The 19,142-nt window shown below is 37.0% G+C and overlaps 1 protein-coding gene across 17 annotated transcripts in view; it reads right to left on the bottom strand.

Annotated features, from left to right (window-relative positions):
* The window catches only part of FTO (FTO alpha-ketoglutarate dependent dioxygenase), a 247,120-nt gene that overhangs the window by 163,804 nt on the left and 64,174 nt on the right, over window positions 1-19,142 (bottom strand). For 16 of the 17 annotated variants that reach the window (XR_014589141.1, XR_014589143.1, XM_083852100.1 and 13 more), the window contains 3 exons: window positions 18,070-18,149; window positions 16,143-16,286; window positions 9,166-9,285 (listed from right to left, as the gene is read on the bottom strand). Coding sequence is in view for 14 of the 17 variants with exons in the window: in XM_083852100.1 (XP_083708226.1) it covers window positions 9,166-9,285; window positions 16,143-16,286; window positions 18,070-18,149 (344 nt within the window). In the remaining 3 variants the exon portion in view is untranslated. Of the gene's footprint in view, window positions 1-8,410; window positions 8,505-9,165; window positions 9,286-16,142; window positions 16,287-18,069; window positions 18,150-19,142 lie in introns of all 17 variants that reach the window. The other variant, XR_014589142.1, reaches the window with a different exon arrangement.

Genomic DNA, 19,142 nt, shown 5'->3' with positions numbered 1-19,142 from the left:
CATGAGAAGGCTTTTAATTTTTTTATTCCTTCCAAAACCATCGTAACATTTGAGATGAACAGAGCCAAGACCTCTATTGGCCTTCGTGTTGAGCATCGACATAAATGCAACACAGAATTTACAGATTCACAGAGATTCACAGATTCACAGATTTCTCTAGGTTGGAAGAGACCTCAAGATCATCGAGTCCAACCTCCGATCTAACACTAAGTACTCCACTAAACCATATCCCTAAGCTCTACATCTAAACGTCTTTTAAAGACCTCCAGGGATGGTGACTCAACCACCTCCCTGGGCAGCCCGTTCCAATGCTTAATAACCCTTTCGGTAAAGAAGTACTTCCTAACATCCAACCTGTCACTTTCATGTCACTTCATCCCTTCTTCCCTGGAAATAGATGCATTACCCATTCTACATGTAGTACCACAGTACTCTCATCCTTCCCAAAACAGAAGAGAAAATAGAAATATAAAGCTTAGCTGCTGAAAGATTTTCAGCTTCTGGTGCACATTAAGGAATTATGGGAAGTACGACCTCTGTATACTTTGGCACTAGACAGCATCAGCATAAATTGGTTTGTACAGGCTAATCTTAATTTCTATCCAAATCCTCCACCAGAAATATAACCAACCATCAGTTTTGAGAAGAGTAGTGAATTCTGAGGTTGCAAATAATTTCAGCACAGGAACTCATATTTCATGAAATGGAAGCAGGAAATTGGATGGAATATGAGAACAAGTAGTCGAGGAGGACAATGAGTAAGTTTACTCTGCCATAGGTCTGAATTACAGGAAAACACCTTTCAGTTCCACACCAACTCCTACCACATCCTTGTCAAACAACTGGTCTTCTAGCTAGCTAACAAATCCTTTTGAGGCTTTAATCCATTAACATGTAACAAAAAGCTTGGAGACTGAACTAAAAGCTTGGAGACTGAACTAAAACATAATTAGTAGAGTACATATACATACATATATATACACATATATATAAACAGTTTATTACACATCAATGCCTAGGCAGCTAGACAATATGAACTGATGCACTGTTTCCAGACATGGTTAGTGCACTTTCCAAAATACAGCATGGTAAACATTCAGACAGGTTCATCTTGAGCAGAGCTGTAAGAATTATATAGAGTTCAGATTTGCTAGCAGACCAAGGAGATCTTCCAAAACCTGATGGTGACTAGGGCCATTTGACAAAAGCCAGTAATTATTTTCCAGCTGCTGAATAATAAACATTATATTATGTGTACAGCTTCAGGATTATTGAGCAGAATGATGTGCTGTCCCTGGAGGTGTTCAAGACCAGGTTGGACAAGGCCCTGGGCAACCTGGTGAAGTGGGTGGCATCCCTGCCCATGGCAGGGGGTTGGAACCAGATGGTCTCTAAGGTCCCTCCCAAGCCGTTCTATGATTCTACGTGTAGTAAGAAATGAAAAGTGCAAAAAGGATCTACCCCAAAACTGCTGAGAGCTGGAACTGGAGGCAATCGGGGTAAGCCAGAACAAAGTAAGCTCCAGCTATCATACTTCCATGGACAGAACTTGTCCATCTGAAAATAAAAACAAAATACCTTAGATGCGGCCCTAGTTAGACAACCTCCAGTCATGGCAGGGGGAAGGCAGAAATTTGTCAGGTTCCTCCAACAGCAAAACATTCTCTCCCTGGGACATAGCAACTCTTTCAGTTACAATGAAAAAATCACAACCTCCTTTTACTGAGGAGGAACTTAAGATCAGAAAATCCCTGCCACCTAAAACCAAAGTAAGACCTCAACATTTTGATCTCCACGCTGATTTTGAAAACCATACTTAAGTTACTTGCACAAGTTAAACAGGTCAGTGAAAGAATTAGCACCTAATCCAACAGAAAATAATGCTTTCCATGGCCTATATCGAAGCCAAGTTTATTTCTTTATATATAAAATAAGAGCTGTAATTTTGATCAAAAATGATGTAACTTAAAAACTACATTGCAAAACCACTTTTTACCCATGATCTCGTTAGGAATTAGAGGCACTGATGATGAGATAAGAAAGAAAAGATATCAGCGCAGCAATGGCAACTTCTTGGAAAATACTACCTCCTTTGCACACAAAAGCCATTTGAAAAGTAAAACAGCTGTATTCCATTTTATAAAATGGACACAGTCACTAAGTATGACAGCAATAAAACCATGTTTTGAAATGCTCACTGTACTCAAAAACAGTAACATAGATGGTGACATTTTGGTCATACTGCCATTTGCTTTCACTTTCATTAGACATAATTTTCCCTAGTTTATAAGGATCACATTAAAAATTATTCCTGCCAAACCAATGTAATTTACAGTTTCAACACTAACCCAAACCTTTTTTTCTACCTATGTGGTATGTTCAAAAACATATAGAACTTATAGACACAAAACGTACAAATCTGCATCTGATCACTTCTGTGATGGCCTCAGTGAGAACTAGAAATCATTTTTAAATATAGTTGATAATTAATTTTATATGACTTACAGATACACAGGCATCTCAAAAATACAGAAGAATATTCTGAATTTCCAAAAAATATTATTCTCCATGTGCAAACATTGTCTTTTATTGAGGTTTTGTACTAGGAAATGACTTTCAAAAACCATAAAATGCTTTGCAATGAATAGCTGGACAAGCAAAACAATAGCAGAATACAATACTACTGCTAATTCATTTCCACAGCACATAATAAGCCTTATAAATAAATAAACAAACTGTTGACAAAAAGATCCTTTGTTATTCCAGTATATGTTCATCCAAGGTTCTGAGGAAAAATGGTGAAAACAGCACAGTTTTTTATATAATCTACTTGGCCCCATCATACTGAGTTCACTTTCGCTTAAATCATCACAGTTCCCACTACCAATAAAAGGGCAGCATCAGGTTCTAAAAAAATCCTTCCAGCACTGACACGTATTCACAGGGATGCAGCAGGATCTATGGTCTTAGCTTTTCTCTCCGCAACACATGCCGGGTGACTTGCAGCACTTCCAAGTGTACTCTTACACTCTGAACTCTTTCTCTGCTGTTCCTGCTGCTGAGAACTGCAAGCTATTGCCCCTGGTGCTATCCCCTATAAACCACTTTGCTCTAAATGAAAATTTAGATGATCCAGAAGTTACATGAAGGAGTTAGATCATTACCGATTAGAAACCGCACACCTGTGCATGTGTTTATGTGCACAAGCATGTACAGACACCTGTTCTTTGGACCAGCTCTGGTGAGCTATCCAGTCGGAGACCACTCCTACGTGATGCAGAACCCTGCTTGTCACTGCGTTCAGCTCAGACAGATCCTTTTATACAGCTCAAACACAAAACTGGGACATAACCTATATGCATGGCTTTGATTTCTGCTGATTGTGTTGCACGCACTTATGTTTTTAAATGCTAACACAGAGCTCATCATATCTACACGTATTTGCATGTACAACATGATGTACAATCATATAGATCTGATTGTACACAAACATAGTGAAGATAGAAAGAAGCTTTATTACAGGAAGGGTTTAGCACAAGACAATAGAATTTAGTCATTCAAAACAGTCTCACCAAAGAACAGCAGTGTACACGAGAACACAGACTCCCAACCCAGGTGTGAACACACCTAGACGGGGACACAGCGGGGAGATGTGCCCACCTCCGGCACCAACCAGCCAGCACGGCACCCTCCAACCAGCCTCACAGCTGTGCCAGCCACCCACGGCCCTCCCGCTTGTGCTGTCAGAAACCCACCTCGCCTCCCCGTAGCACACAAATCGAGGTAGCCTGCCTTAAACTTTCCCTGGCTTATGCCACTTGGCGTTACACCCTGAAATGTTTTCAGAGTCATTTTCACAGGACGCCATGCGAGCTGGAAGGCTGCCCTCTTAGCAATTCCAGTTTATAATAGAAATGTTATAGTGCTTCATATCAACTCAGCTTAGATCTCAAGCAGCTCACAGAAGGGTTAAAAATAGAAAGTGCTATCCACTGGTTTGCTCTGATGTTCCTGTAGATATTGTCACTGGATGTATCCTCAGTAGAATTCTATTCAACACCTCTGTCTTTAAGTACAAAGCTGTAGGCTGTAGCAGCTTTAGGAAACATAAGTATCCTTTTTTCTGCTGCACAGTATCTGTGTGTGAAATTCTCTAAAGGGGTTTAAGTATTTACCCTGAACACTATCAGACAGTTTCTAAAATTTTCCTTATCCTGTTGCAAAAACACTTCAAAGAGAATCATAAACACAGTCCTTTGTGCTTTCAGCACACACTTTGTTTTGGAAGCTTAAGTCTGAATTCCCTCAGAACTGTAAATATTTTTTTTTCTGAAAGATGTGCAATACAACTTTTTTTTTTTTTTTAAAAAAAAGAAAGATTGTCAGTGATTCTACTGTACGCAACGCTGTATCCTTTCTCCCATTTCTGATGGCTAAAAATATTGGGGTCAATGAAATCAGTGTCAAAAAATATTTTTAAAAAAACTCCCCAGGATCAGGGTTTTCCTCTTGTTGTTGAGATAAAAGATACATTTCCAGGAATATCTGACTCCTGGTGTACATAAAATATAACCTGCCAAAACCACATTTATTTAAAGGGTCTGGCCTAAACAGATAAGAAGAGCCCCAAAAGACAAGAGATATGGCTAAAATTTAGGTCTTTGAGCTGCCATGTTGTGCCGACATTTCACAGCTCATTAGGCAAATACGATCACCCATCACCGCACGGCCCTCCAAGAAACGAGTGTGACACTGCAATATCCGAAAGCACGGGGAGAAAGCTAAAAAAAGAAATTGAAATTATACCTCAGAATTTCTTGAATTTTGGCTGCCAAGATGACACTAATACAAATATGAGATAAGTTGCATTTTCTGAAAACGCTACCAACCACCCAGCCTGTTTATGAACCCCAAACCTTTTCATGCCCTCCACCCGCACAGTATTAGTGAGCTGTTTGAAGTGCCAAAGTCTACAAAAAGCTAGCAAGATTCCTTTTAAAAGCATATTTTGTCTTACAGCTTATGGTGGTTATTCTGGAACCAAAATACCCCGATTTAAACACATATTTAAACGCTTGTTTAATTTGGAAAAAAAAAAAAAAGAAAAAAGAAAAAAGGAAAGAAAGAAAAAAGAAATATATTATGGCCCTGGGCTGAGATTTCATAGCTCAAGTTTCAGCCCAGACTCAATTCTAACTGTCAGGCTCTAAGCCCCTGACAATAGTGGCTTACAGCAGAAACTATGGCATACTTCATACGCAGCAATAGAACCAAATAATGAAATAGACCTCAAAAAGGAAAGAAAAATAATTTTACGTGGAAATATCTTTGCTCTCTGATTTCAATTCAGTTGTATAAACTGATAAAAATGTACCATTGAGAATAACCATAAAAATAATATGATGAGTTAATGTTTTTTTTCTTTTTTTAACTTACAAATCAAGATGAAACAGTTGTGCAGAGACATCAGTTTGCTCGAATGCCACTTTGTTCATTGTAACTACACAGAAAGTACACGCTAATGTTTATAGATTGCATTTGGAAATTAAAAGGTATGCTGCGTATCAGTATCATTAGTTATAATATAGGATTCGAAAAAGTGAAACAAAAGGTTTAACAATCACTTTCGTGTTTCACTTATACCATTAAAAATCAGGTTTTTAAGATCTATGTTTCGTTCCTTTAAGTAAATCCTTTAGAGTAGGCAAACGGTTATGCTGCTAAATACACTAAATCACTCACTTTTCTCTACGTTTTAGAACTACAGTTTTCATCATCTTGCCAAATTCCTGCATAAATAGGTAGGATTAAATGGAGCCTAGCCTACGTAACATAATTATATATGTTGTGATTTTATACTGCAATGAAACTGATACATTTTAATAATCCCAGTCTTGGCTCTTACCCACCAAAGTCAATAAAGGTTATTAAGGCCAACTGCCATATAAATACATTGCTACATTGCTAAATGGTCTGTCAAAGCAGGAAATACAATTTATACCATATAGCACTACCAGGATCATCTTTTTTTTTTTTTTTTAAAAAAAAAAAAGGAACACTGGATATGTTAAAAAAAAGTCTTCAAAGATTTGGTATTTGAGTACAATCATATATGTTTACTTTTCATTCCAGAGATTTACATTTTACTTTTTCAAATGTGAATCAACCTAAAACAAAATAAAAGACTGTAAGACTTTTACAGTTCTTACTGATTTGGCATGGCGTTAAAACATTTTCATAGCTAAAATAAATGTCAGATTGCAAGGTTTGTGTGATATCAGACCCTGAGAGACAAATTGTCTCTCCACTGAATCTCAGAACAGCTTCAGCAAGACTTCCTCATATCACATGAGATTTCAGCTTTTCAGACTTCTTTTTACCCAGAAAGCAAAGCTTGTACAGTCTTTTTTTTCAAATGGTAACTCTCCCTTTGAATTCAGCAAGCATTTATCCTGATGTTGCACATGATAACGTGTTAATCTTGGATGACTTTTAAAAAAAAAATCAAGAATTTGAATAGCCTTCGTATTTCCAAGGGAGGGTGGGAAAAGAGAAGAAGATTGGTTAAACTGCTTTAGATTTAGTGCTTCATAAATTCATGAGGTAATATTGTGGGAAATGTGATGTTTTATCAGAATGTCATTCAAATGAAAGGTTTAACATTTACATCACAAGAGCAAGCTCTAAGTAAAACTATCCGCAGGGAAAGAAATGCCAGGACTAAACATTATTATAAAATTATGTGCTTGCCACAAAGTACAAAAATATTAAACAGAGCCCAAAGGTTTGTAGACCCTGGCCTTAACTTCCTGAGGTATCGTACTTTGCTGCAATATTGGAACAAGTACAATTAACAGAATCAGAGATTTTGGAAAAGGTTTTTTTTTTTTTTTTTACTTCTTTAAAACTCTATTGCCAAACAAAGGAAAAAATAAAAAAAGGCACACATTGAACCCCAGACTGACTTTTGTATCACTCGAAACACACACATAAAATTTAAGTCAAGAGTTGTTCAACTCACACACAAGTGTAGCAAAAAATACATTATTTTCCTTTACAAAATAGTTCTTTTTAAGCAATAATACTCTGCCGAGACAAGATCAACAACCGCTAAGGTATTTATAATTTAACCATTTTTCCACATTATATAGGTGAAGTTTTTATTTTATTATTTTTACTTTTTAAAGAATCATGTAGTTAAAGTTATAAATTTGGAGGAAAAACACTGACTGTAGACTACTGGGTACCTTCAGAAATACCTTTTTGATTTAACTTAATGCTGTGGAAGCTAAGCATGCACCAAAACACTGCACTTTTTATGTTAAATTGCTGTTGAATTTGTTAACCCACAATTGATTTCCTGTGTTATGGAATCTTAGAGATTACAGCTAACTTGAAGCAACAGGGATAATTCTTGATGTTAATGCTACATTTCTATGTATTTTTATTAAGTCAGTGCTCGCTGTTGCATTAAAACTGCAGCTCAACATTGCCCCCTACTGTCCGTTTGTGAAACACTAAGGACAAAATGTAGGTTAAAACCAAAATATCCCACCCCACCTCCAAGTCCAAAATACAGTCAGCATCTCATTTACCTAAGAGACTCAACAATACAGACATTCCCAATTAACATTCTCTTCTGTCTCCCTCAATAGTTGAAATTAATTGTGATTAATGCATTATAAGTCATAAAACATTAAAGCAATTTTTAAAATTTAAATTAGAAGCAGCTTCTGTCTTGGCCCAACCGTCATTTTGCTGATAAATATCATCATGAGGCCTGTTGAAACGAGATACACTGACGCCACCATGTTTCTAATTAGAGACACATGGCAATGTCACACCAATTGCAGAAAACCTAACCCTTGAGAATTCCTGAGTTTGCTGTTTTTCCATGTTCTCAACACACAATGGATATAAAATAACAATCAAACATTCTTGTCTCTACTTCATCTAAGCCTCTGTTACAAGAGGGTAAGTTGTCATTTGAAAGAAAAACAAACCAAATCATTTTTTTTAAATGATAAAGGTCATTCAAGATCAGTTGAGCTTGAGCACATGAGAACACAAAAATGAGGCAAAAACAAAAATAAACAAATCATAAATCTTTTTCCCTTCTTTTGGAGGAAAGTCTAACGTTCACCGATTCCTTGCAGCAACTGATTTCACATATAAAAATTCCACTTTTCCACACTCATTTTCCAGGCCTGAATCCAGCTGTTGCCAGAAAAGCTTCCAAATTCTTGTGAACAGGTTAGAGAGCAACAAGATTTCCCTCAAAACTCAGTAACAGAATCTTGTGTCATCATACCTCTGGGAATTCAAAAACACCTCTAATACAAATTATATTCAGTGTCCTCAGCCACATTACAAACTTTTCCAAGACATGTACGGACAAGTTGAAGCTTACGCTGTGAGCAGCAATGGCACAGAAGCAGCTTCTGATGGAGATGGAAGGGTACCAGCACGACACATTTCTAATGTAGTTCCTCCTGCATGCAGACCTAGAAGCAGGCATGCTGGAAAGTGTGTCATACACTTAGCAAAGTCCCCTAGCTGAGTCTCTAGACAGCAACAGCAAGAGGGCTAACAGTGGTCACTGAGTCACTTACCAAGGAAGAAACAGATGTACTTTCAAATATACAGCAATTACCACAACTATAAGGATTCAAGAAACTAATCACCTCTAGCTAGTTGTAGCCATCGTATAATTGTGCATGTGCACTACCAGCAGACAGCTGTACTTTCAGTTCATCAGGTTTTACTGTCACCTTCACCCAGATACATTCATTACTGTTGTGATGGCAAAGGGTGCACCGTCTATCTTGGTGTTTCATGACAAGGTGGCATTGCACAGTTTCAGGTACTAACTGGTGTGATGCAATATCTGCCTGTCACCTTCTGACGCTGTCAAACTTTAAAAACAAGTGAAGTCAGGAAACAACTGAAATCTCCTCTTGCTTTTTGGTTCTCATTTTGCTCATATTTCTTTTATTTCTCTCCCCCAATAGCAAAGAGGTGGCAGTGGGAGGATTACACTGATTCTACGTTTCAGATGTTCTGAATAAAGCAAAAATTCTGTTGCTACAGTACAATTAAAAACCTAACTGTTAGTGCTCTCAGAATTAAGCTCTAAAAGCTTCAGACTATAAAACCAGTACTTACCATAGTCTCCATTTTTCTCCAATATTCTTCCAATTTAGCCATTGGTTTAAGCCACCAATCAGTGCACTTCAAATACCGCTTGCCTTGAAACCAAAACTGCCTGAGCCACTCAAATTCAACCTGCAAGAGAAAAACACACGGTTGCATGACTCATCTGTTCTTATTATCTGTTTTATTATTATTATTATTATTATTATCTGGGCAGGAATGGGATAGTACATGAATCCAGATATACCTAAACAGCCCCAGCAAAGGAGAAGGTTACTGGAGTATTTATTTCTAAACGTACCTTTACACCCAGTTGTTATTTTTATTGAATCATAAGAAGGATAGAAGAAACTTTCAGTAAATAAACTGTGCTAGAACACAGCCTAGCCAATTGCTATGGAACAAGCGCATAGCTTTATAATGAAATATAGTTTCTCGTAGTTAACCAAATAATCTGGTTACCAAACAAACTACCAAAAACCTTAGGATTGACTGAGTCTCAGTGCTCAGCTGTGGCCAGGCTTGTGCTCCCTCTACTGGAACTGCACTTACAGCAAAAACTTGCCAATGATATGCGCGTGGGGTTCTGCGGGGAAAGTAAGGCTAAAAAGCAGGTTTCGGCTTTTCAGGGCATATGTAGTAACATGTCCCAGTTGTTCTTCTAGGACTAGGCTTGTGTGGCAACTGTGTTTAACAAAGAAAACATTATCCTAACGAAGCAATAAAAATTTAATCAGGAACATGGTTATACTTTTATTTAGAATATGAAGCAGAAAATACTGTAATACTTTGCTAGTTTTGGGGTGGTTTTTTTTTTTTTTCTAATCATATATGGGTGGCCCTTCAGGTTTAAACACATGATAAATATTAGCTTTTAATGTATAATAAATATATATATAACTCATCAAATATTCATTAAGCAAAATAATTTCATTTATCCTAATTCCTGCTGAGCCTTTTTCTTTAATGGCAATCCACAGTTCTGGTCTTTAGAATTATGTATTTATTTTTGTCGCGGTAGTTACATTTCACACCAAGTTCAAAGCTACTTTAATAATTACTTGCTACCTCAAAGATTTTGTTTATCCCTACTTGACACTGATGTTGCAAACAAAGAGAACCTGCCAAGGTGAAAGAATAAAGAAAACTGCCCAAAGCTGTCATCTAACTCTTTTTTTCCTGCAAGGCTATGGAAATCTGAAAGCGTTTCAGCTAACATTAAATGTTTGGTCAATACACATTAACGACTGCAATAAAAGATACTTAAATGTGAAATGTATAAAAAGAACATTAGATCAACTCTTAGTAAAATACAACAACACGATTAATTGGCAGACATAAATCTTAGAAATATTTTCAAAAAAATACTGTAAGCATAGTGGCTTTTTAGCATACAAGTTCAATGACATACAACCTTCCTAAAAAAAAGCTGAAGTAGAGTTCGCTTCTTCTACTGTATAAACAAGGTATGAAGTATCAAGTTATGCTTCCCTAAAAATCGTTATACACCATTTGGGGATAGCTGAACACATCAACAGTTCAACTAGAGCTTGGAGTATTCACTGCTTTTTTCTTCTTCGTATTTTCTGGTCTCTTCCAATGAATGGATGGTAACACATAATATCTTACAAATATGTTTCAGGAAATAGATCACATGAGGTCATTAACTAAAGAAAAATTATTTTAAAAAAATGAAAATGAAAGTTACAATATCATTCATCAAGATAACAATCTATTTCAGTCAATCTGATTTTTAACTAATCATACTGATTTGTGACATTAATCTACGTAATTTCAGTCTAAGTAAAGTCTGGCATCCTGACCAAATTTTAAACATATCTTGATCCCTTTCAGCATATACAAGAGATAAGGGTTAGCAGTAGGACAGTTAATTTTCTGAAGGATTGTAACTGATCGCATCAGAGGTCAGGGTACCAAATGGCAACATGTGGCTGTTCAATGATAGGGACAACAATGTAGGTAAAAAATCTAGGCAGGGCTCTCAAACTCAGGTCCATATTCATCTGACAATGCCTAAAAGTTTAGCTCTAAACTGACTTAATAGAAGAAGGGAAAAAATAGCATTTCACCCACAAACTTGGCCATCAAGCACCTTGACAAGGGACTGCTCTGAGCTGGTACTTCTGACCAGGCAAGGGTTGATTCTGAAAACAAGTCATCTTGATGCATGGGTGACAATTTCTCTGTCACTATCCTTGCTTTAGACACTAGTAAGCACAAATACTTCTGCTAAAAATTTCCAGAGATTCCAATTATGCTGTTTGTTTGATATTTTAAAATTAACACTAACACTAAATTAACATTAATTTTTAAATTCTTTCATTGAACTATAGTCACTAATCTCCTGCAGGAGGAAGGCATCCCCTATTGGCTTGCCTCCTTCCACCTCCTTATACGAATTAGAGCTATACCAGGAAAAAAAAAAACACCACAACAGTACATGTGGAAGAGACAAAAGCTCAATTCTACCCTTACTGGAACTCAAGATACACGACATTCATCTTCCATGACAAAAGTCTCAGGTCAACTGTTCTTGACATGGATTTTGTCAAAGAGTTTTAGTTTGGAGACTCCCATATATTAGAGTTAACTTGAGTTCAGATCAGCTAGCAGTTTACATGACTGAACAGGACAAACCTTAATCATATTAACATGTAAATAAAATACATGCTGCACATTTTAGGAAAACTGTCTCCTAATTCATTTTTCATTTGTGACTTAAACATGTGCAAGAAAGTTCAGAATTGGGCCCTATATGTCTAACCTCAACAGATTTTCAAGTCGTCCTTTAGCAATGATTAAAAGCCAATTTTAGGTTATAGTCAATACTGGGTAGTAAAAGGCCAACGGCAGCATTTGACATTTTGTGACGCAGTGCTCCTTGGTCAATTATTTAAAAGTATTAGTTATTAAATGCCACAGATGTAGGTGATCTATATTTTTGCTCTTCTGTACTAGCCAGCCACCAACCATGCTGTCAGCTCACTGTGATGTGCTAAAACATGTCGGCCTTCCTTGGGCCGCAGACACCACCACCTTTCCTCAGCCCTGACCCCAGCATCTACCACCGCATACCTTCAACATCTACCACCTCCAACTTAGCTAGCCTAGGCTTTTCTACATCCCTGTAGACGTAGAAATGTTAAACCATGATAATTTTAACTGCTGCTACTATAAAAATAGATTTGCTGTAGGCAAGAGTGACTGTACTTCACGAGCAACAGAGCAACCAATTCAGTCTCAAATTTTAATCGTGGTCATCAGGATTTGTTGATTAGGGCTGAGCCAAAACCCCGATAAGAACAAAATCCTACTTTTTCAAACTTTACTTTGAAGCCTGCTACATTTTAAACACAAAGCCCAGATCCTAAAGACGTTCCTCTGAAGCTTTACTTCACAGAGAACTTGTGACTGTTCATTTGGTGGTGGCGAGTAAGGAGGCCTCGAAGCTTCCTCACGTAGGGGAACTCCTGTCAGATTTTGCACTCCTCTGAGCAAGGTAAACAACTGTTCTTGGACACCCAAAGAATAGGTCATCTCTGCAGATTTTATTTTTACGCATGCGAGCATTTACATCATTTAGTCAGCAGTGTTCTATTATTTTAAAAAGTGTTTGTTTGCCAGTGGGCTTTCCTAGGTCCCTGCAGGTCTACTTGAGGCCTAGCCAGTAGCTGTACAAATTTTGGAAAGCGAAGTGTGATTCAGTAGGGGCAGAGGTTCGCATTCAATGAACTATACAAGGTCATTTATTTCAGGACAAATGATCCTGGACAAACAGCAATCTGATTGCTTAAAGGGATAATTTCATTTAATCTAACACCATGTGTGCATTGTTGTTAGGACGCTGTACTTCACAGCTGTCCAGGTCATTACTTCTGTTCACCCTGCCACAGTGCTCCTAGGACACCCTGCCACTGAAATAGTGTTCAGACTTCAAGCCTGAAGCTTGTAACTACAAAGTACGTACTGGAGTGAAATGACTCGCACATCTAACAAACAGCATGTACCTCATAATTCAGGTACATGCTGAATTATGTACCTGAATTCAGATATTCCTCCGAAGGCTGTTTTAATGAGGGAGGCCACAACAACAAGGTTAAGTCGAAGTGATGCTGAAAACCTCCTAACTAAAATCTTGCTTCTTCCACAGGAAGGCCTCTGTCACGACATCCAAGAGAGGTCTCCGACAAATGAACTCTGGGAAAGAGAGCCCCCAGATGCTCACCAAATTCTTTTATGGGTTTCTCTGCCCACAACAAAAGTGGAGAAAGTCTCCACTGATGCTTCAGATCTTCAGTTCTAAACCACTTAACCAACACAGCAAGTCAATTTTCCTGCCCAGGAATACAAAAGTGAAGGCACAGAATCATACCTCATTCTTTCAGACCTGCTATTAGGCTTTTTCCCTCGAGCAGACACGGATAACTCATCCAGACATCATTTGGCAGAGCAGTTAATTTCAGCACAGACTGTGAATCTGCACTCAAGTACTTAATTTTAGCCTAGTTGTGGATCAGCTGATGGCACTGTGATGGTTCTGCTCCAGTTAATGATCTCTGATGACTACTTTGGAGGTGTCAGCAAAAGGGGAAGAAAACCCACAGCATTTCAGGAAGATGAAGCAGCTACTGAGGATGCATCTAGTTATCTGAGTTAAAACATGCAAAGAGCTTCAATTATGACTTTTGGAAGTGGAATACAACCATACCACCTCCTCTACAGAGGAACAGAAACACTCATTTTCAAGCCCATAATCTCCGGTCTGGAGGTATATAAACTGTATACCAAAACAGAAATACACAGGCAAAATTGGGTGACAGTCCTTCATTAATTCTATAATTCGCTTTACTTAGTGCAGTTTCATTTTTCTTATTTAAAATAATAACAAAGGAGGAAAAAAAAAGAGAGATGGAATCCTGACCACAGTTATTGAATGGAAGACATTTTCATCAGTAGTTGAACAGTTTAATTCTTTAAAGAAAGAAAACATGTTCTTGTTCTTCATATGCTTGAGAAAATTTGAAACCTAGAACCCGTATTATGTGCCTGAAAATACGAAGATTTATCATACAGTGAGTAAAAGAAAGCAGGAAGCTTTCACAGGCAAAACAATAACAACAAAAAAACTGCATCAGCCTCACAGATCTGTGTGTTTTTACTTCAATGATGTTTGAAAAAGAAATGTGTATTTACCACAGTGGTAAACAAATGGTAACTTTGTCTACTTGTGCACTAAAAAAGGGAAATTTAAATAGCACTTGAACATACGGAATTTATGCTTTAAGTGAGGAGGTGACCTTGTGAAGAAAAAAAAGAGGTGACTGGGTATTCTCTTTTCAAATGAAATATAGATTCAATGTGTCTACTAAGACTAAGTGCACAATATGTACAAGTTAAACAATGATTTCTGTTACAGTATATCCCATATGCGTAACAGGAAACATCCCTGTATGTCACATAGCAAAATTATTCAGGTGACTGCAAACACCAGGGGCTAGTCTCTCACCTGATGTAAATGGCACAGGTCTTTGATGTTGAAGGACCCGTGCAAATTTACACCAGCTGTGCATGTGGCCCTAGCTGTGCAAACCACATATGTGTATAGTTTTATGGACTGAGCCTGATTAATGTTTTGTAAAGCCCTGCATGTATCAGACTTCTTTAAATTGCTCTAGGAGCTGTCTTGCTGGAAGTCAAGGGGGCAAAGCTTTTGCCATCACTATACTCATTTTTACCAACTTTGAGCACAATACAAATAAAAATGTGTTCTGTGAAGTTTTCTAGCAACACAAAATATTATATTCCTCAGCAGATAGCAATTTAAAACACTTAGAAAAATTCTAATTTTAGTGTAAATTACTTTGGTACTACAAATGTTCCAATATAATGCTGATTGTACTTGTCTTAGTAGCAATACAGATTAGTTCCTTCGAAATGTGTAAGTATACAAATGCTGTGACTTATATTTAAGCAAAATGTGGTTCAGAAATTTGTATTAGCTGCTTACTATAGTTGTTTTTAAAGAGAGATGGTCATCATCACTTTTGTTAGGAACAGCTGAAAGCTTTTTTTTTCAGGTAGAAAGGCAACTTTCCAGAGCAGCTAAACAATGTCACTTTACACTCCTAATACACAGCCTTGACTTGCATTTTCTTTAACTCTTATAAAAAATAAAATAATAAAAAAAAGCAATTAACTAACCATTTTTGGAAATGTCACCACTGTAAGTCCACCCGGTCCACTGTATCATTTCCTTGACTATCCACTAACAGTAAAAGCAAAGTTACATTCTTCATGATACTGCCTATTGTTATACCACAAAAAAATTACCATTTCCACAATAGCCCAAAACAGACATTTTTAAATCTGTGTTTCCTAAAACTCCAGATCTCTACTTCAAACCACAAAGCACTGTGCCAGCTTCAGTGAAATTCTATGTAAGTGCATTGTTACAACTGCATATTTTATAGCGCAAAACAATCTGCTGAATGAAGTACGTTCTTCACAATTATTTGCACTACATTTTCTTCATAATATGCTTTTAAGAACATATTCGCAATTGTCTCACACCTGGCATTCTGGAAAAAGACTGGCAACTATCTTAACACCTGACAAACAACTGAAAAATTTTGTGTGCGCTTTCCTTCCATTTTCCCCCCCTCTTGTTTCAGGAGGACTAGAGTAGTTTGGTTTGTCCACCACCCTGTGATTTGGCAGATTTGGCACAATGAAACCGATGTTACTGAAACTACTCTGCCTCTCCCAGGAAGGATCTTGGGAAAGAAAAAATGAAAACTTCATGGGAATGCAATGATAAGATCTGAGTTTATCCCAATCACTGTAAACAAGTAAATAGGGAATAAAAAACACTTAAACTTCACAGTGCAATGCCTTGTGAGCTGCTGAACACAAACCACAAGACTGCACCTGTCAGAATCCAGCTGTACTTTCAGTGCAGATGATCTCACCTCATTATGTATTTCTTCCACTTGTTTTACAACTGCAGTTTCCAGTGATTTCAAAGATAAAGCCCTTGAATTAGAATCAGTTTGTAAGTTCTGGAGCGCCAGTTCACATTGTCCAAATATGTATTCCAATGTTCCTCTTGAACACTATAAAGATATAATAAAAATGGATACTTAGTCGCATCAAAGCATACATATTTCTCAAATATACTACTTGCTTCTGAAATAATAGAAGGAGCAGAAAGGATGTATTTCTGTAACTTTATTTTATGATCTTTTACACAAAATCTTAATGTCTTCTAGTTTGTTTATGTAGCTGTTTGTGTAGATTATGCAAAAGTCTAATCCACCAAACATAACAAGTAAGTAAACCATAATTTGAAAGGAGAAAGAACAGGATTACCTTTAAATTTACTTTACAATTACGGCCATACTTTCCATTGCTTCCTGGCAGTTTTTGAGGATATTTAATAATCAGTTGTATACGCATAGTTGTATATGTAGTTGTAGGCTCCCAGTAACACTTAAATGGAATCCCACATCCACTCAAGAGTGCTGTTTGCTTAGAAGTTGTAGATAATATGAACAAAACAGATCTGCACTTCTGTTGCTTTTGTTTTGTTTTCACTGAGTTTCTTTCAAAAATTACAAGGAAATATGTAAAAAAAAAAAATTAAAAAAAAAAGGAAGATAACTACATCTTCTAATTATTTTCAATTAATTATCTGTACCTTCAGTTAGATTCCCGGGAATCATCTTCAATAAGGACCTCACCGGTCTCATATTCTTTTTAAACAAATATTTTCATACTATACAGGTTGAGGTCACAACAGTTTACCAAAACAAAGCATAATCGCTTAATAGAGAAGTTTTTCACAGTGAAAATAAATGTGTATTTTCCTGCAAGAGTAACACAGAGACAGGAGCAGTAGGTCAGAGGACTCAAAGTAAAAGAGAGGTAAAATACAGAACCATTGGTTTTTAAAATGCACAGTGTAATATTGCTTATGCCAAAGTCCAGTTCGAGTGAGCAGAGTATAGTTTTGTTTGGCAAATAATGGATTTTTTTATTTTTTTTTTTACTACCACTACAATGTATGTTTGTGTCCATGTCTGGTGCTATCGCTTCACTTCCATTATTGCACCAACTAGGAGGCCAGGAAAAAAAGTATACATTTACATGTATTTCTCTTGCTTCAGTAGTGGTACTTTTTGCCTTGCTGACAAAAGAAAGCCATAATTTTTTTAAAATATCATCTTAGCCTACAGTCTATTTTTATGTTCCTATATGCTTTCCCATTCAAATACTACATAAAACTAATGATAACGCCATGGACAAGAATAAAGAATAGAAGTCTAGTAAATAAAAGCATCTTAACACTTGAGTGTGTCAGGCTGAAGTCTGGTTATCCCAGAATGACTCAGTGAAGGAGCTCTGTATCAGTTTTCTAGTTCTTCCATCCCTGGATGCACAGAAAGATCCCATTTAAAGCATACTCATGACTCATCTTAGTTTTTCTGACCTCCTAAAGGCCATTTTAGCCAGTGGGCACTGCTGACATGTGCCTTGAGTATTTTTCTCTCATCATTAATACTGCCTTTTCATCTAGGACTGGGAGATGAACGTATCAAAAAAAAACCAAAAAAACCAACAACTAATTTCAGTCAAAAATGCAGCTGTCTCTACACTTTAGCAATCCATGAGATGTGGTAGAGCACATTCCTAAATCATATCTTACATGTGTGACTGTGAGTTCAGGTAAATTACTGATGTAGAAGCAACCATACATCAGTCCAATAATAAACAAATAGCCTGAAACATGAGCATAACTGCAAACACAGTTCTGGGTAAGACAACATGATGCTACATTTACGGTATCAGAATATTAGCTTTACAAATGACTAAAGAGTTACCCACATTTATACTTACATCTGCCACTCTGTGAGTGGAGCTGAATCGAGGTGAAAAGCCAGCCAGAACACAGTGCTGATGTGTCGTATTGAGATCATCTAGAGAAAAATTAGGAAACCTTAAGTAAGGCAAAAAAAGTTATACATTCCTCTGGAAAAGTTCAGTTTAAATCTAGTAGCAACATTCCGTGTTACACTGAATGCTGCTCATAAAGCGCTTTAAATTCAAACGATTTTAGTGTTAAAATTATGCTGTCCTCTCAAACTCAACGAGACATTCAGGAAAATATGTCAAGATGTGCTGTAAGGTAACTCCTGGGTTGTTCTTACATAAGTTAGCAGAGACTAAGTAAAACCGTATAGAAAACTAGATGATCTAAAGAGTTACCAAGCAAAACCAAACACAGACATCATCAGAAAAGAACAAGAATAGAAAGCTGCAGGATCCTAGTTAACTTGGAGTCTATACCCTCATCAGTATTTACTCTTTCAGGGAGTTTAGCGTTGGCCATTTTAATACAGCATGATGAGAAGTTAACAAGCTTCATCCTTCCATCATATAAATACAATTTCTGTTTAAAACATCAATATTTGCATACCTGAAACCTGACCCCTGCATTCCTGCTCATTTTTGAAAAGGTTCTTCTGACCATAATGACAGTCCACCAGACTGAAAAGAACAGTGTGTAAGGCTTAATGATGTTCTCTTTATTACTGAAAACCGATATGCTCTGAAACTTTTTCTTTACCTTCTAACAAGCCTGAAAATTCAAAATGATAAAAGCCTAAATAATTCAGAAGAATGACTCAATTCACCCCAGTTGTAAGAACAACGTCTTCTTTCTATGAATGTTATAAGCAATTATTAACAAAGTGCACACCCAAGACAGCAGATAACATCACCTGGGAAAAAAAAACACGAGACGTTTACATGAAGAATAGGCACACAAGCGTTACAAACAGCGACTGAATTCCCACTAAGAACATTCAGATGGGAGGCTTATTTTCTTTTCACATGACGTTTGCAGATATGTGAAGTCGAAAAGCTTGAAAAGGGCTCCAAAACAAGCAAAAACCTACCAAAAGCCAAAT

Source organism: Anser anser, assembly GCF_964211835.1.
Source record: "Anser anser genome assembly, chromosome: 11".
Lineage (NCBI taxonomy): Eukaryota > Metazoa > Chordata > Aves > Anseriformes > Anatidae > Anser > Anser anser.
This window is presented reverse-complemented; position numbering and strand designations above follow the sequence as displayed.